A 16,591-nucleotide genomic window follows, 5' to 3' on the forward strand; every position below is an offset into this window, starting at 1 on the left:
GATTGCACTTACAGGATAAAGCTGTTAATAGCGCATTGTGTTAACAAAGGTAACGGCGTCTCCTCGAGCTTCCTCCCTCTGCTGGTTGCTGTATCATCAAGCGTGACGTCACGATCACAGGCCCGCCCTATGCGTTTCGTCATGATAGGACATCGTCAGGGATTGGCTGCTGTAATTGGGTCATCACGCACATGATTTATATAATAGCGTGGCGCCATATTAAGTAAGGGCCACTATAATGGTAATGATAGAGCGCTGAAGCCAGCGCCATTTTAGTTAATGGCAAGCTGGCTAAAAATAAACAAGAAGAGGAAGCTGTGGATATTAGCGCCATCTTGTGCCAAAATAATAGTAACAGATTAATGAAAGATAATGTAGTGAGCTATAGATCACAGCAGAACACAGGGATTGGAAGCCGAGGCAGACGTAAATAATACAATCTGCTAATATTACACATTTTACAAATCATGCAAATCATGTACGTTATTAACAGCATGTGCAATATAAATATACACTTTTACAAGTTAAAATATAAATTTATATAAAATAATAAAAATTATATTATATAAAAAATGTTTTAAAAAATGAGAAAAATTGCTTAAAAAAAGGAAAAAGGAATAGTAGCTTGCCAATAGTTATGCATTATTGATAAAACAATTAATGTCCCAGTTGACGTTTAGGCCAAAGGGCATGTAAGATTTCATGTCGAAAATCCATTTTGTTTCGAGCCTAGAGATTGATCTAATCTTATTAACCCTAAGCCTATTTTTGAAATTTGGTGTTTATAAGTTAAACTCCGTATTGCTAGAAAATTACTTAGAACCCCCAAACATTATATATATGTTTTTTAGCAGAGAATCTAGAGAATAAAATGACGATTGTTGCAATATTTTATATCACACGGTATTTGTGCAGCAGTGTTTTAAATGCAAATTTTTGGGAAAAGGGACACTTTCATGAATTTTAAAAAATCCAAACAGCAAAGTTACCCCAATTTTTTTGTATAATGTGAAAGATGATGTTACGCCGAGTAAATAGATACCAAACATGTCACGCTTTATAATTGCACGCACTTGTGGAATGGCGACAAACTACAGTACCTAAGAATTTCCATAGGCGACGCTTTAAATTTTTTTTTTGGTTACCAGGTTAGAGTTACAGAGGAGGTCTAGTGCTAGAATTATTGCTCTCGCTATACCTCACATGTGTGATTTGAACACCGTTTACATATGCGGGCGCGACTTCCGTATGCGTTTTCTTTGCTGTGCGAGCTCACGGGGACGGGGGCGCTTTAAAATTTTTTTTTTCTTATTTATTTTTATTTTTATAAAATGTGTTTAAAAAAATTTTTTTTTTGATCACTTTTATTGCTGTCACAAAGAATGTAAACATCCCTTGTGACAGTAATAGGTGGTGACAGGTACTCTTTATGGAGGGATCGGGGGTCTAAAAGACGATCCCGCCTTTGCACTTCACAGTATTCAGATCGCCGAAAACAGCGATTCTGAATACTATGTATCTTTTTAAAACCGGCGCCATTGGCAGCCAAGTAAACGGGAAGTGACGTCGTGACGTCGCTTCCGCGTTTACAATTAGAAGGCTGGAACGAAGCCACCCACAGCTTCGTTCCAGCCCGCCTCCAGCTGCCGGAGGCACCCGATTGGTCACCGGGCCTCCCGATGGCCCGGGAGACCAGGTAAGAGCGGCGGGAGGGGGGATGTCCCCTCCCGCTGCTCCGTTATAGCAGCCGAGCGGCTTTTAGCCGCATCGGTTGTTATATCTGGACAGCCGATCGCCGGCTCTAAACAATGGTACCGGGGTGATGCCTGCAGCTGCAGGCATCATCCCGGTATAAGCCCGGAAAGCCGAGTACGCACATCTGCGTACGCTCGGCGGGAAGGGGTTAACCCCCCTCCAATCAGGTTTGATCTTGTCAATGGGTAAAAAGAGGGTACCTTTAATTTTTTTATTATGGTGTTTGGCATAATGCCTGGAAAGGTTATGTTTATTGTAAACACGTTTAATGTTGCCCACATGTTCATCAAGGCGCACATGTAAAGCTCTTTTTGTGCGTCCAATATATTGTTTGGAATAAGGACATTTGATAAGATATACCACACATTCCGTAGAACGTGATGAAAGATTCGATATTATAAGATCTGTTAGTCTGAGTGGATTGAAAATTTTCACATTTGCGTTCTCTGAAGGAATTAATTTGACAGATGTTACACTTTCTGCATGGAAAAAAAACCTGTCATAGTCTGAAAAAAAGATAATACTTTAGGAGGATCTATGACATTAGAAGCAATGCTATGACGCAAAGAGGAAGCACCCCTAAAAATGACTATTGGCCAATCAGGGATGACAGGGCCTAAGATTTTATCATTTTGTAAAATGCTCCAATGTTTAGTGAAAATTCTTTTAACTGAAAAGTGCTGATTAGAGTACCTGGTAATCATAGAAAAAACAAATTTATTATCAGACATTGAATTAGCTCTGCCTGAACCATTTAGCATGAGATCTCTATCCATATTACCAATATTCTTGATCGTATTGTCAATATCTGATTCTTTATATCCTTTATCCATAAATCTAGATTTTAGGATCAAGTCTTGCTGATAATAATCCATAACAGAGGTGCAATTCTGCCTAATCCTTTGAAATTGTCCTTTTGGGACTGCATTAAGCCATGCTGGGTGATGGCAGCTGGTCAGAGGTATAAAGGAATTGCGATCGGTCTCTTTGAAGTGGGTAGTAGTAAATAAACATCCATCTTTTACTATAATGTTCAGATCAAGAAAGTGAATATGTGATTCACTCATTTCGTACTGTAAAGAAATTCCTCTATCATTACTATTCAGTCTGGCAAAAAAGGCCTAGAGTGAGGGTCGGTCACCTTCCCAGAGAAGCAGTACATCATCGATATATCTTTTCCAAAAACGTAGCTCACTGTGGGGACTGGCATCAATGACTTCTCTTTCCCAAAAGGCCATAAATAAGTTCGCCAAACTTGGGGCGAACTTAGCGCCCACAGCTACGCCGCAAGTCTGTAGAAAAAAGTTACCTCCAAACCAAAAATAATTGTGGCTTGTGGCAAAAATCTGAAGGTTGATGATAAAGTCTTTCTGTGTGGTGGTTAGGGTATAATCCTGATCCAGATAAAATTTAACAGCTTGCAGGCCATGTTGATGTGATATGAAAGTGTATAAGGAAGCAACATCAGCAGTTGCCAAAATACAACCGTCCCTCCAGTCAAAATCAGCCAGGAGTTTAATGACTTGAGTGGTATCTTTTAAATAGGAAGGGGTTGTTATCACAAGGGGTTGGAGGAATTCATCTATATATTTTCCTATCCTCGCTGTTACAAAGTCTATGCCACTAATGATAGGGTGACCTGGTGGATTGGATAAATTCTTGTGAATTTTGGGTAAATAATACATAACTGGTACCCTTGGAGCAGAGGGCACCAGATATGCTTTTTCTTTTTCATTAACAATGCCCAACTGAAAACCATCATCAACTAAAGTTAAAAGGTCTCTCTTAACCACTTGCCGACCGCCTAACGCACATATACGGCGGCAGAATGGCACGGGCAGGCAGAATCACGTACCTGTACGTGATCTGCCTCCCGCGGGTGGGGGGTCCGATCGGACCCCTCCCGGTGCCATAGGCGGTCGGCTCTCGTTCGCGGGCGATGAGAGGTGAGGGGGAGGCCATCCATTGTTGGCCACCCCCTCCCGATCGCTCCCGGCGAATGAAAACGCTTCCTTTCCCTCTGTAATGTAAACAGAGGGAAAGGAAGTGATGTCATCCCTCCTCGAGCCGGTCTTTTCGTCCCGGCGCAGAGGAGAGAAGACATCCAAGTAAGTGCACCAACACTACACTTACAGTAGAACACGCAGGCACACTTTTCACCCCCCTGTCACCCCCCGATCACCCCCCTGTACCCCCTGTCACTCTGACACCAATAGCAGTTTTTTTTTTTTTTTTGCATTGGTGTCAGTTTGTGTCAGTTACAAGTGTTAGGGCAGTTAGGTTAGCCCCCTTTAGGTCTAGGGTACCCCCCTTTAGGTCCAGGGTACCCCCCTAACCCCCCCTAATAAAAGTTAACCCCTTGATTACCCCCCATCGCCAGTGTCGCTAAGCGATCGTTTTTCTGATCGCTGTATTAGTGACACAGGTGACGCTAGTTAGGGAGGTAAGTATATAGGTTCGCTGTCAGTGTTTTATAGCGACAGGGACCCCCATATACTACCTGCTAAAGGTTTTAACCCCTTGATTGCCCCCTAGTTAACCCTTTCACCAGCGATCACCGTATAAGTGTTACGGGTGACGCTGGTTAGCTAGTTTGTTTTTTGTAGTTTATTATAGTTTATTACAGTTTATTATAGTTTATTATAGTTTTAGGGCACCCGCCGTTTATTACCTTATAAAGGTTTAACCCCCTAATTGCCCGGCGGTGATATAAGTTAAGTTTTTAGGATCTGATAAGGTCTGCGTCGCCCCAGGCAGCGTCAGGTTAGCGCCAGTACCGCTAAAACCCACGCACGCAGCATACACCTCCCTTAGTGCTATAGTATCTGAACGGATCGATATCTGATCCGATCAGATCTATACTCCCCAGCAGTTTAGGGTTCCCTGAAACACAGTGTTAGCGGGATCAGCCCAGATACCTGCTAGCACCTGCGTTTTGCCCCTCGGCCCAGCCCAGCCCACCCAAGTGCAGTATCGATCGATAACTGACACTTACAAAACACTAAGCACACATAACTGCAGCGTTCGCAGAGTCAGGCCTGATCCCTGCGATCGCTAACAGTTTTTTGGTAGCGTTTTGAATCAGTCGCTAACAGTCAGGAGCTTTTTTGCCTGTGAGTCTTACTAGTGTACCCCTAAATTTAGAGGCCAAAATGGCAAATCGAAGGTACACTAGTGAAGAGGCCTACACGTTTCTGAGTATGACAGATAGTGAAGAGGAAGTCACTCATCTGTCAAGTTCAGGCTCAGAATACGAACCTGTAGAGGACAGCGGCTCCATGACAGATAGCTCTGACGACGGAGTTGTGGTCCCTGCTAGGGTCAGGCGTACCAGACCCCGAACTTCTTCTGTCCTTGAAGTGCAAGAACCGCAGGGCTCTCGTATGGAGCAGAGAAGTACTAGTGCCGCTACTCCTTCTGGTGAACTGGCAAGCACCAGCGGCCTAGTACACCCTGGTCGTACATCCAGCACTGCAGTATCACGTGGTGACGTGGTGAGTCCCATAAGTGCAGTTCAAGCTGGCGAGGTGGCAAGCACAAGTAGTGTCCCGCTGCCACCAAGAAGAAGACAAACACAGGCCCGTCGTGCCCATAGTGCCCTTCCTGCTGCATTCGCCAATCCGAATTGGGAACCCACCACTTCTGCAGCACCCGTACTTCCCCCTTTCACTGGCCAACCCGGAATTCAGGTGGAAACAGTTGACTTTACGCCACTGGATTTTTATTCGCTGTTTCTCACCGAAGATCTCTATAGATCTATTGTGGACCAAAGCAATTTGTACGCTGGTCAACACATCGCCACTATTCCCCAGTCCTCCCTTGCCAGAGATTGGAGACCAATTACGGTCTCCGAATTTAAGATCTTTCTGGGCCTTTCCCTCCTCATGGGCATAACCAAAAAGAGTGAGTTGCGGTCATATTGGTCCACTGACCCAATTCACCATATGCCTGTGTTCTCTGCCTCCATGACCAGGGCACGATACGAGCAGATTTTGCGGTTCATGCACTTCAACGACAATGAACTCTGACGTCCTCGTGGAGACCCTGCATACGGCTCTACAAAATTCGGCCCCTCGTAAACCACTTCAACCAACGTTTTGCAGACTTGTTTACCCCCCATCAAGTTGTCTGCGTTGATGAGTCCCTGATTAAGTTTTCTGGCCTCTTGTCCTTCAAACAGTACCTTCCCAGCAAGCGTGCCAGATACGGGGTCAAGATGTATAAGCTCTGTGACAGGGCCACAGGCTATACATGTAGATTTATGGTTTACGAGGGCAAAGATAGTCACGTAGAGCCGATAAACTGCCCTGACTACATAGGAAGCGCTGGCAAGATAGTGTGGGACTTGGTGTCACCCTTATTCGGAAAGGGGTACCACTTGTACGTGGACAATTATTATACGAGCGTGCCACTTTTTAGTCACTTGTTTGATCATCAGATTGGAGCATGTGGCACCGTGCGACCTAATCGCCGGGGCTTTCCCCAGCGGCTTGTAGAGTCCCGTCTTAGGCTGGGGGAGAGAGCCTGCTTGCAGTATAATAATTTGCTCGCTATGAAGTGGAGGGACAATAAGAATGTTTTCGTTCTTACCTCCCTTCATGCAGACACGACGACCCAAATTACTACGGCGACTGGTGTTGTGGAGAAACCCCTCTGTGTCCACGAATACAACCTTAATATGGGAGGGGTGGACCTCAACGACCAGTTGTTGGCGCCGTACCTAGTTGCCCGTAAGGCCAGACGCTGGTACAAAAAAGTGTCTGTTTATTTATTTCAATTGGCTTTGCTGAATGCTCATGTGCTATACAGAGCTTCAGGACGGACTGGATCCTTCCTTAAATTCCAGGAAGAGATCGTCAGAGCCCTTCTGTATCCAGACAGTGCTCCACCTCACCTTCCCCAACCAGATGCAGTAAGCCGGCTGCATGGGAGGCATTTTCCTTATGTCCTCCCGAGTACCCCTACCCAACGAGCCCCCCAAAAAAGATGTCGTGTCTGCAGCAAACGTGGATTTAGGCGTGACACCCGGTATTGTTGTCCCTCCTGTCCTGACAATCCTGGTCTATGCATTGGTGAATGTTTTGAACGCTACCATACACTAGTGGAGTATTAGCGTAGGGTTCAGCACGGCACAGACTAGGCACACTTTCACAGGGTCTCCCAAGATGCCATCGCATTTTGAGAGACCCAAACCTGGTACAGTTACAGTTAAAAGTTAAAGTTACTAAAAAAATTGTTAAAAAATAAAAAAAAAATAAAAAAAAAAATAAAAAAATAAAAATACGAAAAAAAAATAAAAAAAAAAAAACCAAAAATAGTTGTCGTTTTATTGTTCTCTATCTCTATTCTCTCTCTCTATTGTTCTGCATTCTATACTGCAATGTTTTATTGTTATGTTTTTATCATGTTTGCTTTATAGGTATGCAATTTTTTTATACTTTGTTTTTTTATTGTTAACCACTTTTTTGTTTTCAGGTACGCCATTCAGCTGCAGAGCGGATTTATTTATCTTGACAGCAACAGCGTTTGCTCCCACGATATATAAAGCCATGACTCCAGCACTGTCGGAGGTGATTTCACCACCACAGTTACAAACTTCAGCATATATGCCGAAGCGTGGGGGCAGCAGTGGGTGGAGGAGCAATTTGCTCCTGCCTTTTGCGGGAGGATGCCCCCATGCTTCGGCATATATATATTTTAGGTAGGCACAGGTTGCGTTAAATGTTTTATTTTTTACTATGTTTTTTTTTGTATTTGCTTTGCAGGTATGGTAAGTATTACTGTTATACTGTAATGTTACTTTGTTTTTTTGTTAACCATCATTTGCTTAGCAGGTACGCCATTCAGTTGCAGCGCGGATTTATTTATCTTGACAGCAACAGCGTTTGCTCCCACGATATATAAAGCCGTGACTCCAGCGCTGTCGGAGGTGATTTCACCACCACAGTTACATACTTCAGCATATATGCCGAAGCGTGGGGGCAGCAGTGGGTGGAGGAGCAATTTGCTCCTGCCTTTTGCGGGAGGATGCCCCCATGCTTCGGCATATATAAATGGTGCATGTATGCCCATCATTAGAAGTGGGCGGATGAAGGGAGGTATTCTAATGGTGGGCATACCCACCGATCAATATCTTTTTTTCGTTCAGCCCACAGGCTACATGAAAAAAAAGTTTACAATACAAGGACCAGCAACGTACTGGTATGTTGCTGGACTTTGAGTGGTTATACCAGAATGATGCCTGCAGGTTTAGGTATCATCTTGGTATCATTCTTTTCAGCCAGCGGTCGGCTTTCATGTAAAAGCAATCCTAGCGGCTAATTAGCCTCTAGACTGCTTTTACAATCAGTGGAAGGGATTTCCCCCCCCCCCCACCGTCTTCCATGTTTTTCTCTGGCTCTCCTGGCCCAACAGGGAACCTGAGAATGCAGCCGGTGATTCGGCCAGCTGACCATAGAGCTGATCAGAGACCAGAATGGCTCCAATCATCTCTATGGCCTAAGAAACCGGAAGCTACGAGCATTTCATGACTTAGATTTTGCCGGATGTAAACAGCGCCATTGGGAAATTGGGAAAGCATTTTATCACACCGATCTTGGTGTGGTCAGATGCTTTGAGGGCAGAGGAGAGATCTAGGGTCTAATGGACCCCAATTTTTTCAAAAAAGAGTACCTGTCACTACCTATTGCTATCATAGGGGATATTTACATTCCCTGAGATAACAATAAAAATGATAAAAAAAAATAAAAATGAAAGGAACAGTTTAAAAATAAGAAAAAAAATTAAAAAATTAATAAAGAAAAAAAAAAAAAAAAAAAAAAAGCAGCCCTGTCCCCCCCTGCTCTCGCGCAAAGGCGAACGCAAGCGTCGGTCTGGCGTCAAATGTAAACAGCAATTGCCCCATGCATGTGAGGTATCACCGCGAAGGTCAGATCAAGGGCAGTAATTTTAGCAGTAGACCTCCTCTGTATATCTAAAGTGGTAACCTGTAAAGGCTTTTAAAGGCTTTTAAAAATGTATTTAGTTTGTCGCCACTGCACGTTTGTGCGCAATTTTAAAGCATGTCATGTTTGGTATCCATGTACTCGGCCTAAGATCCTCTTTTTTATTTCATCAAACATTTGGGCAATATAGTGTGTTTTAGTGCATTAAAATTTTAAAAAGTGTGTTTTTTCCCCAAAAAATGCGTTTGAAAAATCGCTGCGCAAATACTGTGTGAAAAAAAAAAATGAAACACCCACCATTTTAATCTGTAGGGCATTTGCTTTAAAAAAATATATAATGTTTGGGAGTTCAAAGTAATTTTCTTGCAAAAAAAAATAATTTTTTCATGTAAACAAAAAGTGTCAGAAAGGGCTTTGTCTTCAAGTGGTTAGAAGAGTGGGTGATGTGTGACATAAGCTTCTAAATGTTGTGCATAAAATGCCAGGACAGTTCAAACCCCCCCAAATGACCCCATTTTGGAAAATAGACACCCAAAGCTATTTGCTGAGAGGTATAGTGAGTATTTTGCAGACCTCACTTTTTGTCACAAACTTTTGAAATTTGAAAAAAGAAAAAAAAAAATATGTTTTTCTTGTCTTTCTTCATTTTCAAAAACAAATGAGAGCTGCAAAATACTCACCATGCCTCTCAGCAAATAGCTTGGGGTGTCTACTTTCCAAAATGGGGTCATTTGGGGGGGTTTTGTGCCATCTTGGCATTTTATGGCCTTCAAAACTGTGATAGGTAGTGAGGAGTGAAATCAAAAATTTATGCCCTTAGAAATCCTGAAGGCGGTGCTTGGTTTTCGGGGCCCCGTACGCGGCTAGGCTCCCAAAAAGTCCCACACATGTGGTATCCCCGTACTCAGGAGAAGCAGCAGAATGTATTTTGGGGTGTAATTCCACATATGCCCATGGCATGTTTGAGCAATATATCATTTTGTGACAACTTTGTGCAAAAAAAAAAAAATTGTCACTTTCCCGCAACTTGTGTCAAAATATAAAATATTCCATGGACTCAACATGCCTATATCATAAAAATTTAAAAATTTATGCCCTTTGAAATCCTGAAAGCGGTGCTTGGTTTTCGGGGCCCCGTACGCGGCTAGGCTCCCAAAAAGTCCCACACATGTGGTATCCCCGTACTCAGGAGAAGCAGCTAAATGTATTTTGGGGTGCAATTCCACATATGCGCATGGCCTGTGTGAGCAATATATCATTTAGTGACAACTTTTTGTAATTTTTTTTTTTTTTTTGTCATTATTCAATCACTTGGGACAAAAAAATAAATATTCAATGGGTTCAACATGCCTCTCAGCAATTTCCTTGGGGTGTCTACTTTCCAAAATGGGGTCATTTGGGGGGGTTTTGTACTGCCCTGCCATTTTAGCACCTCATGAAATGACATAGGCAGTCATAAAATAAAAGCTGTGTAAATTCCAGAAAATGTACCCTAGTTTGTAGACGCTATAACTTTTGCGCAAATAAATATACGCTTATTGACATTTTTTTTTACCAAAGACATGTGGCCGAATACATTTTGGCCTAAATGTATGACTAAAATTGAGTTTATTGGATTTTTTTTATAACAAAAAGTAGAAAATATTTTTTTTCAAAATTTTCGGTCTTTTTCCGTTTATAGCGCAAAAAATAAAAATGGCAGAGGTGATCAAATACCATCAAAAGAAAGCTCTATTTGTGGGAAGAAAAGGACGCAAATTTAGTTTGGGTACAGCATTGCATGACCGCGCAATTAGCAGTTAAAGCGACGCAGTGCCGAATTGTAAAAAGTGCTCTGGTCAGGAAGGGGGTAAAACCTTCCGGGGCTGAAGTGGTTAAATTTGGCAGTAGGGTTTGAGGCCAACTGCGTGTATGTCGTGTTATCTGATAAGAGTCTCATCATCTCCTCTTGGTAATGACTCCTATTTAAAATGACGATTCCACCGCCCTTATCCGCATGGCGGATGACAATGTCATTACGTGTACAGATTAGTTTCATACTAGATTGAAAATAGTTGTTACCTCTCAGTCTAGATGTTTTAAGAGCCATCAAATCCTTAATCACCATCTCTTTAAAGACTTGGACGGACGGGGCAACAAAACCAGGAGGGTTGAATAGTGACGCATTCGACAGCTTAGTGTGTCGAATACAAGGCGTATGGGTCTCATCAGTATGAGAAGAAGTCTCAGCTCCTAACATATTACTCTGAAGATTAGTGTTAGGCACTACGTTATTAGCCTGGGGGGTGCTAGTGGGAATCAGATGGCTCCTGTTCCCCATGGAGTCAAGTAGAAAGTGTCTTTTTATGTTAATCTTACGGATAAATTTGTGGACATCAATAAATGTCTCGAATGGCCTAAAACTCTCTGTTCCCCTTCTGAGAGTTGGACAGAGCTTAGATTGAAAATGCCACTAATGTCTATTTTTTTATTTTCTTTGGACCTGATCCTCCTAACTCCTCTCTTTCTTCATACAACCTTTTTAGTCTGGTGTCCCTCATGGGAAAAAAACAATATTTAAAATATTAAAATACTTTGTACACTTATTCATATAAAGTCCCAAACCTTCTGCTTATGCTAATAACTTTGTACACTTAGGCCTTCATGTGGTGCTCCCTTTTGTACACGGGGCTTGTCTTGGGCTGCACTATAACTAGTGTTAGGTGTTGGGCTTGTTTCTTAGGCAGATACTCAATTTAAGTTTTAACATATGTCAGCCTTTTTTTAGAGAGGTAGTCAGAGCAAAAGTTTACTTGTCTATTGGTTGGGTGCTCAGACGAAACTTTCACAAGCATCTGGTTTATCACAATGTTCACCTTTCAGATTGAACTTTTACACTTGTAAGGCTTGTGCCATAGACAGGCATTCAAAGTGAGCATTTACTACAGTTGTGTTGCTTAGACAGGTACTCGACTGTCATTAAAGCAGCTGCTTCATTGCTTACCTGTCTGTTTGTCTGTCCGTACACAGGTGTCTCTGCTCTTTGAGGTTGCAGATCTTGCCGTTGCTTCTCCAGCCACAGTGTCACGTTGCGGTATGGTATTCACCGACCACACCAGCTTGGGCTGGAAGCCGTATGTCCAGTCTTGGCTAGAGAAGAGGTCTAAGGTAAGATACCAGTCAGCCTTCTTGAATTTAGTGGACTAAGTGGTAGTTGAGAAGAGAGCATAGGAAACTGGCAATTAAAAGATTCTGTACGTCCCGTGTCTCTGTGTCCCTGACAATGGGGCATCCAAGAAATAGTTTTATATCAGCAAAGCTTCTTTATTCTCTTTAGCTAAACAGAGTTAATAACATGCCAACTTGAGCCTTTTACGTTATTGCTCCAGAAAAAGATGGAGGAGCTTCTACTTTTTACCTTGGTGGAAATGACATTGTGCATGTGCTGTTATTTAGTCTTCACTGTGGATTGCTGTATACACTAGCCAGAACATTTTTCAAAAGATGAGTTTAAAGATATACATAGTGCCCGCTCTGTTTTTCTTTTTTACCTTGTAGTTGGGCTATGGAAATGCAAGTGTTTATATACTCTTAACAAGCAGTAATTGAGCTTTAAAACAAGCAAGTGGAGCAATTCATCCTTGACGTTCAGAACAGAAGGAAAATGTCACCGCTCCTAGATGACTTACTGCCTTATTGTGCCACTGCTGTATGAAGATGCTACCTTGGCTCGTCCATCACACATAGGAACACAAAAGCACCAATTCGGATTGCTGCACCCTTCAAACTGATAAAAACGTCACATGGTGGGGAACATAGCAGAAGCCCTGAAGTTGTTCGAGGTCCCCCCCAGCAGGGACTCAGCAGCTTAATTTACCCTTCTCCTCTCTCCTATAGTGACTCAGCACCTCAACTCTCCTTACCCCTCCCTTCCAGCAGAGGCTCAGCAGCGCAGTTGTCCCAGATCCCCCCTCCGGACAACCTAATAAGCAGCAAAGTTTGATGTCTTGGCAACAACAAATGTACATATGTAGTCAGGTTGTTTATTGCTAGTTAGTTAGTGGCTAGTCCAAGCTGAGAGGGGAAAGAGTTAAGAGTGTGTGCACAGTTCCTGGGCATATTGGATCCAGCCTACATACCTGTGATATAAAAAATGGGGAAGGCTGAGTTCCAAGGGCTTGCTTTTTGTCTGTACTCGACTACTTATGCTGTGAGGAGGACTGTGGCACCTTGCAGTTTGGCAGCGGCACCGGGGATCCGGAGATAACCAGCACCTGGGGAACGCTAACATGGACTACTACCTGGCAGAGGTATGACTTATTAACTGTTCTGAGCCTGGTCTGAAGTTATTCAAAGGGGTGCATGTTGGTCTGGCGTATCTAAAGAACCAACGTCTGTAAAGCCTTTGTGATAGTTGAAGTTTAGCTGCTACAACAAGTTTACTCAGCAAGTCAAGCAGAGAAGCGTAACCAAGCGCTAGTTCAAGACACAAAGCAATCAGTCGTGGTGCCTGGTAAGGGTGAAAGGTCCTCCGGTAGCAAGGGGGTTGATGTTTAGGCTCCCTCCCTAGTGGTTGGTTTCCAGTAGCAACAGGAACTGAACCTGCATTATGGAGATCCATGGCCTGGTCACAAGGTACAGGAGGCCCTCTCACACATCTTTGTTAAACAGAAGTGCTGTGTTAATGCCCACTCTAGTACACCAACTCACCTTACCCTCATCATGGACCTTGAAAACCAGGAGCTCATTATTCTGAGACATAATTGTGAAAGAAAGGGAGGGGGGCAGAGAAACTTGGTCCCAAAATGGTGCCAGGTTCTCTTTTTACACCTACAGTCTGTAGCTAGAGTGGTTTCATTTTCTATGAACTGGTGTTGGGTTAATAAATACTGTCTATTGTGTAGGTGGAAGCGGAGAGTCTCCAGCGTATGTTTGACAAATACGTGGGGAGGATACTGGAGTACAAACGCCAAAACTGCAAGGACCTTGTACCGCAAGAGGAGACCAGCGGGGTCATCTCCCTCTGCAAGCTGTATGAGTCATTGGCCACACCAGAGAATGGGGTGAGTCTTCTGTAAGAGGTGAACAGCCTTGAAGAGAAAATGTAAGGATTTGGGGTCAGTTTTAATCTGGGTGAATTTTGTATACGTTTTGAGGTTTCGTATCTTCTTTTTTTCTATATGCATTTTTGTTTTACTATATTCTTTGCTACGTATGGGCAAGCTTTTTGGCGTGTCTTTGGTATGATATCCTCTTTACAAAACAGGATGAAGGTATAGGCCTACCTCATTTACACCTTTATTGCAAAGATTCACTATTAACTAGACTACTAGATTGGATCTTTAATTAGCCACACAAGCAATGGTTCTGGATTGAATTACTAATATCTCCCATCTCTTCTACCTCCCTGCCACGGATCCTGCCCTCTATGCAACCCTCTCATATCTTTTTCCCTTTTTCTTTACCACTTCAGAACGTGTGAGATTTGTTCATTAGGATGCTGAAAATCTCATCTCCCATAGTCCCAATGACCCCAGTATTAGGCAATGCGGAGTTCCTGCTGAAACTGTTTTCTTCTAGGCTGTTCCTAAGGCCTGTGACTAACATTTCTCTAATGCCCTGTACACACGAGCGGAAATTCCACCAGCAAAAGTCCGATGAGAGCTTTTGGTCCAAAAATGCGACCTTGTATATGCTCCATCGGGCTTTTGCTGGCAGAATTCCAGCCAGCAAAAGATTGCGAGCATGTTCTCAATTTTTCGGTCGGAAAAAGTTCTGATCTGAAATTCCGATCATCTGTACCAATTCCGACGTGCAAAATTCCTACGCATGCTTGGAAACAATTTGACACTTGCTCGGAAGCATTGAACTTCATTTTCTCAGCTCATTGTAGTGTTGTACGTCACCGCGTTCTTGACGGTCGAAAGTTCAGCGAACTTTTGTGTGACCGTGTGTACGCAAGCCAAGCTTGAGCGAAATTCCGTCGGAAAAATCTTGGATGTTTTTTCCGACGGAATTCCGCTGAAGCTTGGCTTGCGTACACACGGTCACACAAAAGTTTGCTGAATAAAAATTCCGCTCATGTGTACGCGGTATAAGACACACAGCTTTGGCTTGCAACTATATGCATCCCTTAAAGAATCGTTAGAGTAACTTAGACCTCAGGCTTATTTTAAACTTATGAATGTCTGTCTCTCCCTTTGTAACGGATGCCCTCTACTTGAACGTCATTACAGCATTTTGGGTAATATGTCTTGGTGCTGGTGGCCCATTGGGTATGGTATACACACTATAATCCCTGTATTTACTAACGCCACTCCTGGGACTCCATATTATTTATCGGAATGGGAAAAATAAATGCTCTGTAGTTTATCAGATGATGACATTGCTAAAGCCTTTATCATGTCTCCCAAGATGTCTATTGCCATTGTAGCCAGGAAAGAAACTTTAAAATACTAGGCGATACCGTTCTCCTTCCAGGCTTCACACCATTTTCTCCATAAGTACCTGACTCCTGATGGAGATGTCATAATCATCCAGCCATATCTGGGGGTTGTTCCCACACCTTACCCCTTTTTGGACATCAGGTTTTGAGCTATGACCAAAGTATCCCCTTCTCGCAACTTGCCCTTCTTTCAGGTTTCCCAGGCTATATAGCCTTTTCTAAAAAAAAGGCTTACTCCAATTGTTTCTCATACATCAGGTTATCCCCAGATACTGAAAATCCACTACGTCACCCTCCATATGTGAGTGGATGGATAAATTGCATTTTTTTAAATTAACAAAAACACTTTATAAATTATTTGATGTCTGCAGTCGGATTTTCCCTAAGCTTCACAGAAATGCTTCCATGAATAGGAGAATCAGTCACAAATCTCGGTATGGTAATGTGAGGCCACAGTGAGGGTGAAATTCCCTCTTTCCTCTCCTTTTATCCTTTCCCCCCCATTTCTTTTTATTCTCCTCTATCTATATCTATTTCTCTTTGTCCTATGTGTGGAACATAAGGTTATTATATTACCATGGTCATATTGAATAAAGCAATAAAGTAGAACTATTGGCAACATTTTTTTTTTTCATTCTGGATAGGGCAGGTGAGGGTTATAACCCCTGTCAGATCTTTTCTATTTTTTGCCGTGTCCCATTGGGGAGATTTCCCTACACTTCCTGTTCCATAGCCAAACAGGACGTGAGAGGAAATCCCTGCAAATTAAGGTAATCTCTTGGGCCCCCCCCCCAGGTCACCAGTACTAGTGTCCCCATTGGAAGATTTCCACTCTATTACTTTTCTGGGGACAATCCAAAATGTGGGATTTTCTTTTACTTTCACTTTCAATGATAAACAGGACAAATAGAGAGGGGGAATCCTTCCCAATGAGGACACAGACCTCAATAAAAAGCTAAATATTAATTTGCCTTCAGTTGTACTTCAATGACCTGTATGAGTATACAGACAGCCTTTTCTTTGTTCGTGAATCATTTACTGGTTTAGGAGATGGAGACTTGCTTTGGGTGCAACTTATGGTTATCACTTTTTCAAAAATATAGGAGTGTGTCCTAACTTACTATTTGTTTTGACTGATCCACTCTGTATTCTTTTGGAAAAATGTTCAATAAAAAATAATCCTGAAAAATAAATACAAAATTACTACATGACAAAGGATTCCCAGAGTACCATGGGTTAACTAAATATACAGTGAAGCAGTAGTTATCTACTGTCAGACAGATTAGAACCTGGGACTAAGCGATCCTTCTAAGGAAGGAGTCACTGCAATCAGTCATTTGCTTCTGTGTGTAAATTACAGCTTGAACTTCTGAACTCTATAAGCAGGCTTTTTAAACAGTGAGGTAAATATACACTATATTACCAAAAGTATTGAGACGCCTGCCTTTACATGCACATGAATTTTAAT

The 16,591-nt window shown here is 42.6% G+C and overlaps 1 protein-coding gene across 1 annotated transcript in view; it reads left to right on the forward strand.

Moving 5' to 3' along the window:
- The window catches only part of LOC141133537 (dynein axonemal heavy chain 2-like), a 345,338-nt gene that overhangs the window by 229,459 nt on the left and 99,288 nt on the right, over positions 1-16,591 (forward strand). The window contains exons 45-46 of the mRNA XM_073622980.1: positions 11,709-11,846; positions 13,583-13,741. Coding sequence (XP_073479081.1) covers positions 11,709-11,846; positions 13,583-13,741 — 297 coding nt within the window. The remainder of the gene's footprint in view (positions 1-11,708; positions 11,847-13,582; positions 13,742-16,591) is intronic.

This window comes from Aquarana catesbeiana, linkage group LG03 (assembly GCF_042186555.1).
Source record: "Aquarana catesbeiana isolate 2022-GZ linkage group LG03, ASM4218655v1, whole genome shotgun sequence".
NCBI lineage: Eukaryota > Metazoa > Chordata > Amphibia > Anura > Ranidae > Aquarana > Aquarana catesbeiana.